Raw genomic sequence first — 16,585 nt, 5'->3', positions numbered from 1 at the left:
TGTCTCATCACCTTCACCCCACAGATCATATTATTATCTACCTAGAGTCCCACACTCCTGACTGTCTATACCCAGGCAGCAGGTTGGCCTGTCTGTCTCTCCCTTCCTTCCCACGCCCTCTCTTTCTCCTTTTGCTCCTTCCCTTCCTCTCTCCCTCCCTTGCTGTTTTTCCTGTAAATAATCATTTCTGTCACGCTTTAATCTTTAAAGAATTTTCACTTTCATTTTCTCATTTACACACCAGCCCTGTAAGGTAGGTGTTCTTTCCACTTTACGAATAAGACGCAGAGACCCAGCAATATTAAACATGTGCAACAATCACCTACGCACCAAGTGGCAGAGCCCAGTTCCAAATCCCACACTCTCACAATATAACACTGCCCCAGACAGTGGTTCTTACACTGTAACATGCGTAAGTCTCCCCTGGGAATATCTGTGAAAATGTGGGTTCCTGGTCCCACTTCCAGAGAGTCTTTTCTAGGGGTCTGGAATGGGACCCAGGAGTCTGAATTTCTAACAAGCACCCCCTCCCAGGTGCATCTAAGCAGGTGATAAGTAACCTACACTTTCACTAGGTGCAGGCCTCGGAGACAGCCACACCTGGCACAGGCAGGGCACATGTTACCATGAGGATCTCTGCTTACTTAACCTACCCAGAAGGGGCAATGTAGTGACATGGATCTTCTATAGGGAACTGGCTATATAAACAAGGTACTTTCTTAACTGGAAGCAGTTAGAAAAGGGAAAGAAAGGAAAGCAGGAAGGAAGGAGGGAAAGCCCTAAATGCACCTCATTCCACAGAAAATAATCCTGCCGGTGAAAATCCCAACCAGCCTGTCGTCTCAGACATTCTTCTTAATCTCTTACCATTGGACACTTGGACATTTGGTATGTGCAAAGGGGACTACATCTGCCCTGCTTTTGGAAGGTGGAAGAAGAACTAGAGTTGGGCTCTTTATTTTCCAGACAGAGATGCACAGGAGGGAAGCACCTGATCCAGAGTGAGTCACAAGCAAAGCCTAGGTCAGGGTGCAAGGATCTTCAGACTGCCAGGCCTGCACCCCGGACCCTGAGTCATGCAGCTTCCCCAGCCCAGACGTGTGAGAACGGACCTGTCTTTCCACAGGGCCTGGTATGGCAGGCTTTGCAGAAGCCCAGAGTCATAAGGACAAGCAAACTATCTACACAGGAGACCAAGCACTCTTCTTGCCAGGAAAATGCCATTGTGATTTAAGTTGGATGTTGATGGCTAAGATGAGCGAAAAGAGGTAAAACATGAATCAAAATGGTTGGAGTATAAAGAAAAGTGTTCCTTTGTTTTTGCGGTACGCAGGCCTCTCACTGCTGTGGCCTCTCCCGTTGCGGAGCACAGGCTCCGGATGCACAGGCTCAGCGGCCATGGCTCACGGGCCCAGCCGCTCTGCGGCATGTGGGATCCTCCCGGACCGGGGCACGAACCCGTGTCCCCTGCATCGGCAGGCGGACTCTCAACCACTGCACCACCAGGGAGCCCCCAAGAAAAGTGTTCCTTTTGCAAATATGCTACATTTATTCTGCAGCTAGGAGATAAAGGTGAGACTTCTGTGGGAAGCCTGTTGTACTTTTTCATGGCCTTATAAAAACAAATTTGTGCTAAAGTGAATCATATTCCATAAAGCTAACTCTTATGACTACTGAAGAGATAGTATTTCCTTGAGACGGGGAGTGAAGTTTGACATCAGTCGGAACTTTTGAAAGAATTCTAGAAGGTGAGACCTGGGGGTACCCAATCCTGAGGCATCCTTCCCGAGAAAAGAATATGATATCACCATTTATGAAGCAACTGGGGCTAATTCACCAGCCTGCATTTCTCCGGTATGACCGGGGTCATGCAGGGTAACGGGCTTAGAGAAGACAAGTCAGAGCTATACCCTGTGGGCTCCGAACAAGTCCATGCCTGGGCTTATGCGTTGGGCACCAGCACACGCTTTCACGCTACATGTTGGTGCCGGCCGCGGCTGCTAAATGATATGCCTCTGGGTATACTTCCACCTTCAAGGGTGTTCGTGTCTCTGGCACCCTCCCTTCCGGCTGCAGTGTGTCGCCTATCGTAAGCCACCTGTCTGCTAAAGCTCTGGGGGTCACCACACCCCCTGCCTCATACTTCTCTGCCCTGGCCTAAGGGCATGTGGCTCGTGTTCATCTCTGGGTGGTGGTTCTAAACAAGTGCAGCTGAGTGAGTGGCACATCAGGCCTCCACTTGGCTCTCACCCAGGCATAATCTCGGGACACTAGTGCAGAAAGAAATGCCTCCCATTACCACACTTCTGTGGTTACTTGTCATAAAACCTTCTATAAATGATGATTCCTCAGCATCATCTTTATTCACTATTTTTCAAATGGGATGAGACCACATATTAATCATTTAAACCAGGACGCTTCTAAGAGGGAGATCTATTAACAACTACACTGGGACAACAAATGTAGGCTGAGACCACTCTGGGTAACCCAAGACACATGGTCACCCTGCTTAGGAAGTAGATGAGCTGCACGAAGACGACACATGAAGCAGAGGCCCAGCCGACGCCAGGTGACACAAAACATGAACAAAAAAGAACTCTTACTGTAGTAAGCCCTGAGCTCTTGAGTTGTTTGGTATCACAGCATAACCTAGCACAAACTGATGAATACAACCCCTTATAGCTGTGACCCATATCGCTGGGTGGCTGGGAGGATTAAATCAGCTAATATATAAAAAGCACTCAGATCAGTGCCCGGCACATAGTGAGCAGTCCCCAGATGTTAGCTATTATTATTAATTATAATAATAACACAGGAGAATGAAGGAACACTCTAAAAACACAGTGAAGTCAAATTTCAAGCAAAGCATGTAATTACTCAGGAATGGCAGGAAAGCCCATCATCTCTCGCTCCCCCTGCACAGCTGTTTGCCCCTTTGGAGGTCCTGAGGGCCTGCCTCCGTCTCCCGGTCTGAGAGCCCACTCCTACCTGTATGTATCTCTACTACTCAGACTCCAGAGAGCATTGTTACAACTGCTTTCTTGTGAATTCCTCTACTCCCTTGACCTTTGGTTGCCTCCATCTCACTCAGATGATAAACCTTAACCCTGAATCAATACAACAATCCATCATTTTTGCTCGTGGGCCCGAGTTACTGAACAAAATCCTCCAGGATTTCTTGAAATTCTTACATGGGCTCTTTCTCAACTCTCTCTCCCATTTCCCACAAGAGATATTTCCAAATTTTACCACTCTCCTCAAGCTCTGTAACCTACCACCGTCCTCTTCACTCAGAAAGCAACTAGAGGCCCTGCATGTGCCCTGTCTGAAATGTGGTTGCTGATTGACTTGCAGGTCTCCCTCACTAAACTGTGATCTCGACTAGTTAGGGACTGATTCACCGTGTAACTCCGGCTCCTAGTACATTAACTAATAATTCTCAGTAAATGTTTCATGAATGAATGAATGAACAATGACAGAGTCTCTTAAGTAGCAGCCCCCTGCATGCCTAGGAGGAAGAATCACAAGCGGCATTAAATGTTTATATGTATATATAGGCACATGTAGTGCTGAAGCATCTTTAAATAGAGATCACTGTGTGTGTGTGTGTATGAAAGAATGATACAGGTTATGGAAGATTATTCATTTTCCTTTATCTTACTTTCCCCTTTGCTTTTCCATTGTGATTCTTTGTGCTCAGATAACTTTATCCCGCTCTTTCAACAGCTGTACCTCCTGCACCCCATAACATTTCTCAATTTTCTTACTCAGTATTCAGGACAATATTCTCATGACAGGTATTCTGAATAGGTTAAGAATTCTAAAGACCACAAGAGAATTGCCACTTCCTTACATTACCGATTTCCAATCAGTCTTCTTTGCTCAAGGTTCAATTATCTCAACTCCTTTAGCTATTCCATAAATGGCAGGTAACATGCTAGATCAGCAAATTTAAATTTTTATGCTAAGTTACTGTCATCTCAAATGAGATTTATAATTGGCACTCGTAGGAAATTAATTATTAATATCCGCTTCAATGACTTTCCTTCCACATTCTGATTGCTGAAGTGCTCGCTGTTTTAAAAAGAAGCTGTCATCACATTACTACTCATTTTCAATTTATGGTCATTCTGCCCCAACCCAAGATCTTTACATGCAAAACTCTGGGTCATTCGAATCGTTCTTCATTTTGTCAGCTTAATTAATTTGAAAGTAACCTGGGTTTTATATCCAATATCTATATTTTAAGAATAGTTTTAAAATAATTAGCAGTTTGTCATTCCATAGGGCTAGACATACTAAATAAATTTGTGTTTTACCCTGTTATGATCACCTTTAAAAAACAAAATATCTTGAAATAGTTGTCACAAGGCATTAATTAGCAGTATGTAGGAATTATAAAATAAAATGTGAAATTAACAAGGACAAGCAATTCTTAAAATGATCTTTCAATTAGAAATGAAGTCTGTAGAGTGTTTAATTTTCATCTATCACCATCATCGTTATATAGTCCTTGTAATGAATTGAATTCGATTCTGGATCAATTGCAGCAGACAACATTTCTTCCATTTCCTCCTGAGAAAAAGGCTCACCTGGGAGGAACAAGAAGGGAAACTCATCATTTACAATCCTCTGATTTTTTTTTTTCTCTTTCCACTAGCCCACTTAACTGCCGTGGAGCCCCACCATCCCCCATCGTGTCTCTAGTTACTTTCCCTGGGGCCATAAAGCCAGCACATCGTGACAGTCCAGAGGTTCAAAGAGCATGCTGTTGGACCCCTGGCAAATTCTGGAGTTATTTTACCTTGCAGGTATCGTATCTCAAGCAACCTATAGAATCAATCGTTTCAGCCAAAACAGCAGGAGGACATGAAAACATCATAAATAAGGTTGTTTATTTACTTAAATTAAAACCACTAAAATCGCCAAAGGATTAACCTGAAGTCATAGTTTTACAGGGAGTCTAATCATTATATTTAGTAAGGGTATGAAGAAAGGATTAACTGGTTGCTATGCAGAAATGCTGAAGAAGAGATAACAGAGGTTTAAGCTATAACAATGTCTATGAATATTCTCTAACCAGGGTACGTCAATTTAGTGATCCAGCTGCACGCAGTGACAGATGCATTCATCAGCCAGTTCAAAACAGTCCTCTTTGCTCTAGTTTGGCCCAGTGCTGCTGTCAAATGAAACCACAAGCTGGATAGAAAATCTGTGTGCTTTAGCTGGATTCAGGTAATAGCTGAAGACCATCTTGGATATTGGTTTCACCAAGATGAAAAGCAAATTCAGGAAGAACACTGGAAACACTGTCATCTATTTAAGATAGAACTTTGTGCTGACATTAAACAAAAATACAGAAGCATCCAAATCGCCAGCTCACCCCTAAAGGGCCTTAATCCAAGCAGGTAAATTTCTGAGTTTGTCACCTGCCACTACAAACAACGTTTTCTAGGTGGAATTCAGTTAATAATACAGATATTATTCAAGTGGGGATTTTTATGACAATGATGATAGTATTACCAAACAATGGGAACGTGCTTGAGTTCTTCTGAAATCATGTTTACGTCTTAAGGAAAGAAAGAATGCCTAAGATGCCTAAAAAGACAATTTCTTTTTCTTTTTAATTTTATGTATTCATTTATTTAATTTTTTAGCTGCATTGGGTCTTCGCTGCTGCACACGGGTTTCCTCTAGTTGCTGAGAGCGGGGACTACTCTTTGTGGCGGCGCGTGGGCTTCTCATTGTGGTGGCTTCTCTTGTTGCAGAGCACGGGCTCTAGGCGCCCGGGCTTCAGCAGTTGTGGCTCGTAGGCTCAGTAGTTGTGGCTCGCGGGCTCTAGAGTGCAGGTCAGTAGTTGTGGCACACAGGCTTAGTTGCTCCACGGCATGTGGGATCTTTCCGGACCAGGGCTCAAACCCGTGTCCCCTGCATTGGCAGGTGGATTCTTAACCACCGTGCCACCAGGGAAGCCCCAAAAGACAATTTCTGAATCTTTCTTATAACCTGATTGTTAAATACTAAATCCACTGGCAATGAACTTTGCTGGGCATGTAAGTCCTCATGAGAATACTGACAATAAACATTTATCGAGGACTACCGTGTGCCAGGCACTGAGCTTAGTGCTTCACAGATATTAACTAAGTTAATCTCCCAACCACCTCATGAGAGGTAAGAACTATTATCCCCACTTACAGCTGAGGACACCAGCACACAAAGAAAACAGGCAGGCAGCCCCAGCCAGTGGGTGGTGGAACTGGGTCTGCATGCCAGCAGTCCAACTCAAGGTCCAGGAACCACACTTGACTGCTTGGAACAAGGTTTTGCTCACAGTGAAATATGGAAGGTGGGCTTCCCTGGTGGCACAGTGGTTGAGAGTCCGCCTGCCGATGCAGGGGACACGGGTTCGTGCCCCGGTCTGGGAAGATCCCACATGCTGCGGAGCGGCTGGGCCCGTGAGCCATGGCCGCTGAGCCTGCGCGTCCGGAGCCTGTGCTCCGCAATGGGAGAGGCCACAGCAGTGAGAGGCCAGCGTACCACAAAAAAACAAAACAAAACAAAACAAAAATGGAAGGTGGTCACTGCTTCCTCGGGCAAGGAAAGAGATACGTAGTATTTGATTAAGGAGGGGAGGAAAATAGCTTAAGGATTAAAAGCACAAGCTTGGGAGCCAGACTGCCTGGGTTCAAATGCTCTACTGTCTCATTAGCTTTAAGATCCCAGGCAAGTCACTTAACCTCTCTGTGTCTCAGTTTTCCTGTCTATAAAACGCAGATGATAATAATATTACCTATCTCATAGGCTTGTTATGAGAATTAAATGTTATTATTTGAATAGCACTTAGAACATTGCCTGGCACATAGGCAGCGATATGTGTTTGTTCGAAAAGTTTTCTTCAAGATCTTCCCTGCTGCTAAATGCTGTCTGACACAATACACATACCTGGACACATGTAGACTTCTATCTTGCAGGAACTTGATTCTATGTGATTTATTATGTTCACCATACAACATCCTGGGCATTTAGAATGCATATTCTCAAAGTGATTAATATTCTGTGGACACTGTGAAAAGTTGCACTGTCTCTGTATCCACTGCAGTCTGTTTCTGATTGCTCTATTTCAGTCAGTAGCATTACCGTAATACCCGTCGTCCAGGCCAAAGCCTTGTTACTTTTGACTCAGCTCCCATCTTTGTCCCTGGCACTCTGTTACTCATCATGACCTGTGGATCCTTCTGTAGACAGTCCTATTGTATCAATCCCTTCTTTCCATTCCCATTGCCACTGCCAGATACAGCCCTTCAAAATGCTGAACTAGCCTCCTAACTGGTCTCCCCAGTCTCTCCTCTTTCTCGATCATCCCACAAACCTACCAGCACCAGATTAACCTTCCCACAATCTCTCTTGCATTGTGTGATTCACCTGCTCAGAACGCTACAATGCTTCTCCATTGCCCGTAGGATGAATTCTCCTGAGCCCCGGCCTCCGCAATCTAATCCCAGTCAATCGACCTAGATTCATTTCCTACCGTTTGCCAACAAGATCCTCTGGGCCCTGTCTTCTCACAGGCTCCCGAAATATCGTGCTCGTTCCCACCTCCCAGTTTTTGTTCATACTTTCTATCAATCTACGTCTCCCCCTAATCAGCCCCTTCACCCATTCTACAATTCAACCAATATTTGCTGAGACTTACTATGCGTGGGAGGTGCTACAATGCGGAAGATTTTACCCCTGCTCTCAATAAACACCCAGGTAATTCTACCATCTTAACAAACCTATTTTCTCTTTAAGTCTTCCCAGACCAAGCTTTCCAGGCTGGTCCAGCCCACATTGATCTTCTGATACTCACTTTTTTCTACTGTCTTATATTTTGAATTGTTTTATACGTTGGTTTTATTTCCTCCAGTAAGACTATAATTTCCTTGAGAAAGGGAGCTGATTTTAGTATCATTACCTCTCGCTGTGCTTAGTATCCCTCACCTACACAGTGGGCATGTCATACTAATGACATTGAACTGTTTTGGTTGTTTTGACGAAATCCATGTTGCCTAATATAACCTAGGATTTACTTCCCTTAAAGTAATTCCTAGGTTGGTGCTTTGAAACATAACACTTCCATCAAAGTTAACCCCTAAGATAATTTTAACAAGGTCATGGGTTCTTGGACGGCAGTTATGACGATCATGCCACTCTTTCTCTCACCCCCTGTATTCTCACCTAATGGTGGATCAGGTCAAAAATGGTCCAATCAGTGGCACGTGGAGATGCAGTCTTAATCTTCCTGACTCAAAATTCCCTGCACTCCTGATTGTCTCAAGTGATTAGCAACTCTGAATCATTCAGGACTCATCTATGAACTAGTGAACTGAACAGAGATGGAGCTCTAACTTTATATAGGAAGAGGGGAAGCGACCAATATGAGAATGGCTTCAAAAGAATGTCCATTAGGCTACTGACATTCAGGGAAAACAAATTTACGCATCGGCCTAAGCAGAGGGAATTCCTAAAGGAAATATGTTGGCATACATAGGTGTGCACATATGTGTATGTATGTGTGTGTGCATGCAGGTGTGTACAGTGCAAGTGCAAAGCAGACATATATGGTACCATTAGCATAAAAAACTGAAAATTTTTATGTGAATTCATATTTATTTGAGGCTGTATTATCCCTAACTTCACCCACTGAAAAGTTTTTATAAAAGAAATTTTTATAGACCCCAATTCAAATCTTCAATCTAGTAACAAGCATTGATTTATAGTGATGGATAGTTCATGTTTTCCTGGTGGCATACCCTTTATTCTGGAAATACTCTAAGTGAATGGAATGACTTCAATTTATAGAAGTATCATTGTACTTTACAAAATCCTACAAGGCAATAATCCATCTCCCCTTAACTTATTCTTTGTTCTCTTACCCCCTACAAAATGGAAACCACACCAAAACCAAAATAAGAAGAAGAGTAAGTAACTCCTTTTAACTGGAATGACTGATTTTAAAGTATCCCCTAGAACTTTTGCCTAATTGTTTTTAAATTATTAATCACTTGAATAAGTTACTGTTATAAGGTAAGTAATAAATCACTCTCACCTTCTCCAGTCATATGCTTGATCAATTCTTCCTTAGAAAGAAATCCACGTTTAGCTGGATCTAACACCTAAGGGAAAAGAAAAGATAGATAGATATTATATTTTTTGTTTGGTAAATAAATTCTGCATGATGAATTTTTCATGTAAATATAAATATATATAAAATCTGGAATTTACACACCTCAAAAGCTCGATGAAGGGTATCTTCTGGAATTGGTCTATATCTAATTATGCAATAAAAGGAGTAAATGCCACAGTATTTAGCTCAGTCTGTACGTAACAAATGATCACATTAAAAAAAAAAAGCTGCTAACATACTAGGATATTTAATAATACTTTCCTCACTGAAATATTTTTGGATATCTAGATAATAAAGTTGAAAGTACTCCACAGCCACAAGGAATACTTAGTTAAAAATCACTGGCATGTTTGATGTTATCTATTAGCTTTTTCATTATTGTGGAAAATAATCCAAACAAAACTCGTTCCCATTATTATCTCCTCCCAGGTAGATGAAATTACATGCACTAAGACCCTGTGGGATGCATTGGAGGCCAGGAGGCTGGAGCACAGGGAGAAAGGAGGAGAATGTTTTCAGATGATGCTGGAGAGAGAAACAGGGACCAGAACGTGCAGGGCGTTACCATCCATGAAAGTGACTTTGGTTATTTTTGTTTATTTGGGAACAAAATTTCTACAGTAAACCAACTATGGTAAGCTAATGCTACACTTTCTCTAGAAAAATAATTAGGGCTAATTCTTATTATCATTGATAATTCAGAACAGAAGGTAATAAGAATGTTGTTGATTTATGCTTTTTGCAGCTTATTTGCCCTTTAATTACACTTTGCTTATTAGATTAATACTGAAGTGGTTGATACTTCGGAGCACATACCAACCAGCAGGTCAGAAGTATAGAGAAAAATTAGAAGGAAGCTATCCTATGATAAATATTGGTTGAGTATAACATATAAAGTGAAAAAGCCAAGTGTTTTGAGATTAATGCAAGTCCAATCATTACCTTACCTTAACAATTGCACTTATTTTCTTACCTTCTTTCCAGTAGTACTTCAGTCATCACTGGAAGAAATTTTTCAAATCGAATGTATCCAGTGGGTTCTTCTTCCTCCACCTAAGCATTCAATAAAAAATAGCCACTTAGGGCTTCCCTGGTGGCGCAGTGGTTGAGAGTCCACCTGCTGATGCAGGGGACGCGGGTTCATGCCCCGGTCCGGGAAGATCCCACATGTCGCAGAGTGGCTGGGCCCGTAAGCCATGGCCGCTGAGCCTGCACGTCCAGAGCCTGTGCTCCGCAATGGGAGAGGCCACAGCAGTGAGAGGCCCGCATACCGCAAAAAAAAAAAAACCAAAAAAACAAAAGCCACTTATTCATTCAACAAATGTATTGAACAACTACTTTTTTCCAAGCACTGTGTCAAGTGCTGGGGATTTGATAGTGAGCATACTTGGGCATGGTCTCCACTGACAGAATTTATATGCTGGTAGCAGAGATATATATCCATCAACAAACAACAAAGCTAAGTGTCTAATTATAAGTTTATGTTAAGTACAATGAAGTAAAGGAGCATAGAATAAAGAAAACTTTTCTGGGCCAAATCATCAGGAAAGGCATTCATGAAGAAATCACACTTGAGGTGATTTATAAAGGAGGGTAGAAGACAATCAGACAAAGACAGCAGGGAAGACAGTCCCAGGTAGATGAAATTACAAGACCCTGTGGGATGCACTGGAGGCCAGGAAGCTTGAGCACAGGGAGAAAGGAGGAGAATGTTTTCAGATGAGGCTGGGGAGAGAAACAGGGACCAGAACGTGCAGGGTGTTACCATCCTTGAAAGTGACTTTGGTTATTATCCTAGGACACTGCTACCCTAAATCACTGAAGGTCTCATAGATGTGTGTCTGAAAGCTCACACTGTTTGTACGTCAGCCAGCTTCTGCTGTAGTCTAAGCAGATATGACAAGGGCTTGGATTAGAGTGGTGGCCATAGAGAGAGAAGTGGGTGCTTTCAAGAAATATTTAAGAAGTAAAACCAATAAAACCTGGCACAGCATCTATTATGTGCAAGGATGAGAAAAAAAGAGGAGTCAAGGACAACTCCCAGGATTCTGACTTGCACAAATGGGATGGAGTAATGTTCTTCCCTGAGATAAGGAACACTGGGTAAGAGACCAGGTTAGGGGACCAATCTCAATGTCAAGGACTAAAATATCCATCGAATCCTTGTAATACTTATTAAATAACCAGATGGCCTGTGGAACGTTGCTATATCACCACTAATTAAGAGAAGACAATACCTAAGAAAGAATTTTTGGTACCCAGCACCATCAGATGAGAATGAGGAAGACTCATGCCCACGAGGTTCAACTTCGATGGTGTGGCTACCAATACGCTATTAATTTTAACTTTCATGTCACGCTATTTATGAGGGGATGTAAATTTTCCACTCCCTTTCAAAAATTCTATTAAAAGGCTCACATATCCCAGTTCAACAGTGGAGATTTTTAAAGATTTATTCTTTGAGCAAAAGATAAGAAATCTATAGGTGCTGCTAAGTGGAACACACTGTCATCAAATGACAACTATTTTTGAATGTTTATACTAGATTCTTACCTAGTATGAGTGAAGCCCTTGGACTCCACTATCGGCAAAAAATGTCATCCATCTAATGACAGAATGACGTGTTTCAGAACTTCTGAGCCCACCAATACATGAACAATTATTTCCAGCTGCCTCTAGATCCAAGGCAAGCTTTTTGCAAATTAAGGTTCACATGGCTCCAATGTGCTTGAGTAGCACTCTGTAACTCCCAACCCCGCAAGCCTCTTAAAAATAAAATGTCAATCTCATGAGACTGCCTCTGGAGGGACAATTTTTAAATTAAAATGATGAGTTTCTATTCTAATTAATCCAGAAATCTGTTCCAGAAGCTAGAGCAATGGTTTGTTTCCCTTTCCCTATCCCCAACAAACCACTGCAGAGCAAACAGTCTTGACCTTGAAAGATCAAAGCTCTTCTTTAATTTTTGAGCATCTTCATTAATCTACAAACTGTTTTTAGTTTTTCTAAAGGGAGTTCAACTCTATAGCACTCTCTCCATCACATGAGAATTCACAAACACATACTATGTCCCTCATAATGCTTCCCCCCCCATCGCCACACTCCTGCACAACTTCCACAAGCCCTTGGTGCTCTGAACATGGGTGAAAATGTTGCAGGTCATTCTGGCCTGATAGATCTGTGTAGACCCAAAACTCCACAAAAATAATAAGTTAAAGCAAATCTCCAATAAATCAGGATAGCAGATGAGGCATACATTTTCCTTAGCTTTTTTTTTTTTTTTTTTTTTTTTTTAAAGAGGGATAATGAACAAACAGGGGCCTTGGGGTTAAAAAAAGGAAGAAAAAATGTGTAAGTCCATCTTCAATTTAGGCAGATTGTGAAAATCTTTCTATGACTCAACACTGTCCTCTAGAGGCCACAACTAATCTGTTCTTTTGTACTAAAAGACGTACAAGCAATGGCATAAAAACAATACAATTATATGATATTTCTAAATACAGCATTAATGTACTGTATAATATATACTACTTTCTAGTATAAAAACTTTTTTATTCTTTAAATAAATTTATTTTTGAATAGTTTTAGATTTACAGAAAACTTGCAAAGATAGTAGAGAGTTCCCATATACCCCACCCCACCCCGCCCCAGCTTCCTCGATTGTTTACCCTTTCCTTATTATGGGACAACTACACTTGGTTCATGGTCACAACTAATGAACCAATCCTGACACATTGTTATTTACTAAACTTTATGCTTTATTTGGATTCCACTGGTTTTCTAAAAGGCATTTTAGGGAATTCCTGGCGGGCCAGTGGTTAAGACTCTGTGCTCTCACTGCCGAGGGCCTGGGTCCAATCCCTGGTCAGGGAACTACGATCTTACAAGCTGTGCAGCATGGCCAAAAAGTAAAAATAAAATAAATAAGTTAAGTTTAAAAAACATAAATAAAAAATAAAAGGCATTTAAAAAAAACCTGGTATGTTCCTCTACCATAAAAGAGAAACAAGAAGAGTAGGGTAGAATACCACTCTTGGCAATCTGGAAATGAGTGGGTAGAGGGAGGATAAGAGGTGTTTCTATTATTTTTGGTGTAGGACAAACTAGTTAACTTTATGAGGCCATGAGTAAGACAGGACAAAAACACTACTTTCTAGAAATGTTATGCAATGATGGCTCAATGATTATTTAAATCCACATATTAAAATGTCTTTAAGATTTAATAGAAATATATCAGATATTGAACCATTCTTTATAGTATATTGTATATATACATATATAGATAGGTAGAGTTATGGGTTGAGTTGTATCTTCCCAAAATTCATATGTTGGGGTCCTAACCCCTAGTACCTCGGAATGTGACTTATTTGGAGAGAGGGTACTCCCTGAGGTAATCAAGTTAAAATGAGGTCATTAGGGTGGACCCTAATCAAATATGACTGACGTCATTATAAAAAGGAGAAATTTGGACACATAGACATGCACACAGGGAGAACGTCATGTGAACATGAAGACAAGCCATCTACAAGCCAAGGAGAAAGGCCTGGAACAGATCCTTCTCTCATAGTCAACGGAAGGAACCAACCCTGCCAACAACTTAATTCTGTACTTCTAACCTCCAGAACTGTGAGACAATAAACTTCTGTTGTTTAAGCCACTGTTTGTGGTACTTTGTTACAGCAGCTCTAGCAAACTTTATACACACACACACAAACACACACACGCACATTGTTGTGAACCTTACATGAGATATGACATAAAGGTTCTTTGTGAGCCTTGAATTATTATGATTATCATTATTTTTTTTTTGATGTTGGGGGTAGGAGTTTATTAATTTATTTATTTTTGCTGTGTTGGGTCTTCGTTTCTGTGCGAGGGCTTTCTCTAGTTGGGGCAAGCGGGGGCCACTCTTCATCGCAGTGCACAGGGCTCTCACTATCGCGGCCTCTCTTATTGCGGAGCACAGGCTCCAGACGCACAGGCTCAGTAGTTGTGGCTCACGGGCCTAGCTGCTCCGCGGCATGTGGGATCCTCCCAGACCAGGGCTCGAACCCGTGTCCCCTGCATTAGCAGGCAGATTCTCAACCACTGTGCCACCAGGGAAGCCCGATTATCATTATTTTAATCAATAGTGTACACACTTCTGATTCTATATCATGCAATGATACCTCCTCCTAAAAGAATCAATCTCTGGTGCTAAAATTTTAGACACATCCTCCACGACCCACCATATGGACCTAACTTTTTACAGAAGTTTGATCTTGCCTCCTATCTGTAAAATGTCACATGGCATGTGACGTGAATATATTAAACTGCTAGGCTAATATCTTGTCCCTTGAGCCCTGGATCCCTGCCTAGACGACAGGGTATGTGGATTAGCAGCAGTGATGTCTCCACCTTTGCTGTTCCCCTACATGCTTCTTGGACTGATAGGAGAGGGAGAATAATAGACAGCCACCAAACACCTCCCTCCTCTTCAAAAGACAAGAACAAACAAAACAAATGTATCTTGTTACTACAAAAATGAATGAGGCAAAGTAAGTTATAATCTAGTCTGTTTCATCTAAGAGAAAGGCTTATGAGCTTGAAAGGAGGTAATAATTAGAAAGTAACCTCAGTAGCATTTATGAATGCAAAGGAAATAAAACCTCTTTGCAGGAAGATCCTCAGCTTAGCCTTCAAGTACCATCCTGTGAATTCATCTTAATAGCCTGCCAGCAGGTGTCCGCCCTGATACACCTGGCTTCTCCTCCTCCAAAGAACTATGGTGGTAGAGGCGACCTGAAGACACTGCTTCCTTGCCACACAAAGGGGCCACCTGCACAAGGCTAGCACAGTGCCTTCAGACAGTCCATAGTCTCTTTGCATCCTTGTGCCCAATACAGAGAAGTCTCAATAAATATGTAAATACTGTGGGATTTTTTTTTTTTAAAGCAACATTTATCTAAGTCTCAAAGCATGAGGCAAATACTGTTTCTCACTCTACTTTGGCAAAAGTCAATTTTCTTAATCTGTTTTGCTTCTGAGGAAATTTGGGCACAGGGAAGTGAAGTGCCTATCTTGGTCCTCAAAGTCGGTCATGTGTTCTGATGGGATCATAGCCCAGGGTTCTTTCTCCCATTCCCACAGTGAAATCATCAGGCCATCTTTTTTCTCATTAAAGCATTATTTATTTTAATGCTGAACTCACTGATAGGTATAATAAAACACAGTGAAAATTCATTTCTCCCCAGTGACATACAATCAGTCAATAAACTGAACTATTTCATGGTTCAAGAAAGCAAGATAATACCAGTAGTTAAGATGGTTTATAAAGCGCCTACATTTCATCTAGCTCCAGGTCACCAAATATGATACACATATGAGTTTTTAAAACTACTTATAGTAAAAAATATAAAAACAAGGAGATAAGGAGATACTTCAAGTTCGACTTGAATACCACATATACAAATTTGGACATAAATCATGTTTCAAAACCAAAATACAATTTAGAAAATATTTCTCTACTTTGAATAGAATAAAATAATAAAAAAAATTCATTGGCATTTGCCAATTATATTATCTTTACAAATAAAAAATCTTAAAGCTACCTACTTTAGAAAAATTATTTTCTCCAAACATTCCAGAGGCTATTGTGTAAAAATTGGGATATGTACTTCTTTTGGGTTATAAGTCTCTTTCTTAGTACTGGAAGTATCAAAAAAGACTGAATCATCTTTTGGCTGGACTATCAGAGAGTCTAAGAATCAACAGGTGGCTAAACCATGTAATCAATAAGGTCCCTTCCAACTGTAAGTTTCTATAATTTGAAGTGATGAGGGGAGTTCAGTGGCTGTCAAGCCATTAATTTCCCCATTTTATCCTCAGGTCAGGGTTGGGGTGGGGAGGGTAAGAGGCTCCAGTTACACTAACTGTTTCACACCCTTCAGTTTCATTTTCTCTCCACGGAGGCATTGAGTGTCCCTCCCTACTCCTAGTAGAGCCCTCTCCTATTTGACAGAGGCAGTAAATATTGAAGCAATTACCACTAAGGTAATCCTCTACCCATTTACATAAAAAGCAATTGTTTAAAATTGTGTTGCAATAAGACTGGAGGAAAAGCTCTAACCTGGGTTGAGATTTGGTTAGCACAATAAATATGCAAATACTGTATAAACTTTATTAGGTCCAAAGATATATTTAAAAATCACATTTATAACAACATGTTAATTCAAAAATATCACTGTTTTTATATTTTATGAAGCAATTTTACTCAAACTGTCTATTTATCTTCAACAACAGACCTGGGTTTTTAAAATATTTATTTATTTAATTAATTTATTTATTTGACTGTGCTAGGTCTTCGTTGTGGCATGTGGGATCTTCGTTGCGGCATGCAGGATCTTTAGATGCAGTACGCGAACACTTAGTTGTGGGATC

At 41.2% G+C, this 16,585-nt stretch overlaps 1 protein-coding gene across 1 annotated transcript in view; it reads right to left on the bottom strand.

Annotated features, from left to right (window-relative positions):
- Positions 1–4,359: 4,359 nt before the first annotated feature.
- EFCAB2 (EF-hand calcium binding domain 2) overlaps positions 4,360–16,585 on the bottom strand; it is a 130,788-nt gene continuing 118,562 nt past the window's right edge. The window contains exons 4-7 of the mRNA XM_032651921.1: positions 10,140–10,219; positions 9,269–9,311; positions 9,089–9,155; positions 4,360–4,592 (exon numbers count right to left, since the gene is read on the bottom strand). Of these exons, the coding sequence (XP_032507812.1) occupies positions 4,477–4,592; positions 9,089–9,155; positions 9,269–9,311; positions 10,140–10,219 (306 nt within the window). The 3' untranslated portion in view covers positions 4,360–4,476. The remainder of the gene's footprint in view (positions 4,593–9,088; positions 9,156–9,268; positions 9,312–10,139; positions 10,220–16,585) is intronic.

This window comes from Phocoena sinus, chromosome 1 (genome assembly GCF_008692025.1).
Source record: "Phocoena sinus isolate mPhoSin1 chromosome 1, mPhoSin1.pri, whole genome shotgun sequence".
Lineage (NCBI taxonomy): Eukaryota > Metazoa > Chordata > Mammalia > Artiodactyla > Phocoenidae > Phocoena > Phocoena sinus.
The sequence above is the reverse complement of the archived record's forward strand: the minus strand, read 5'-3'. Positions and strand labels throughout refer to the sequence as shown.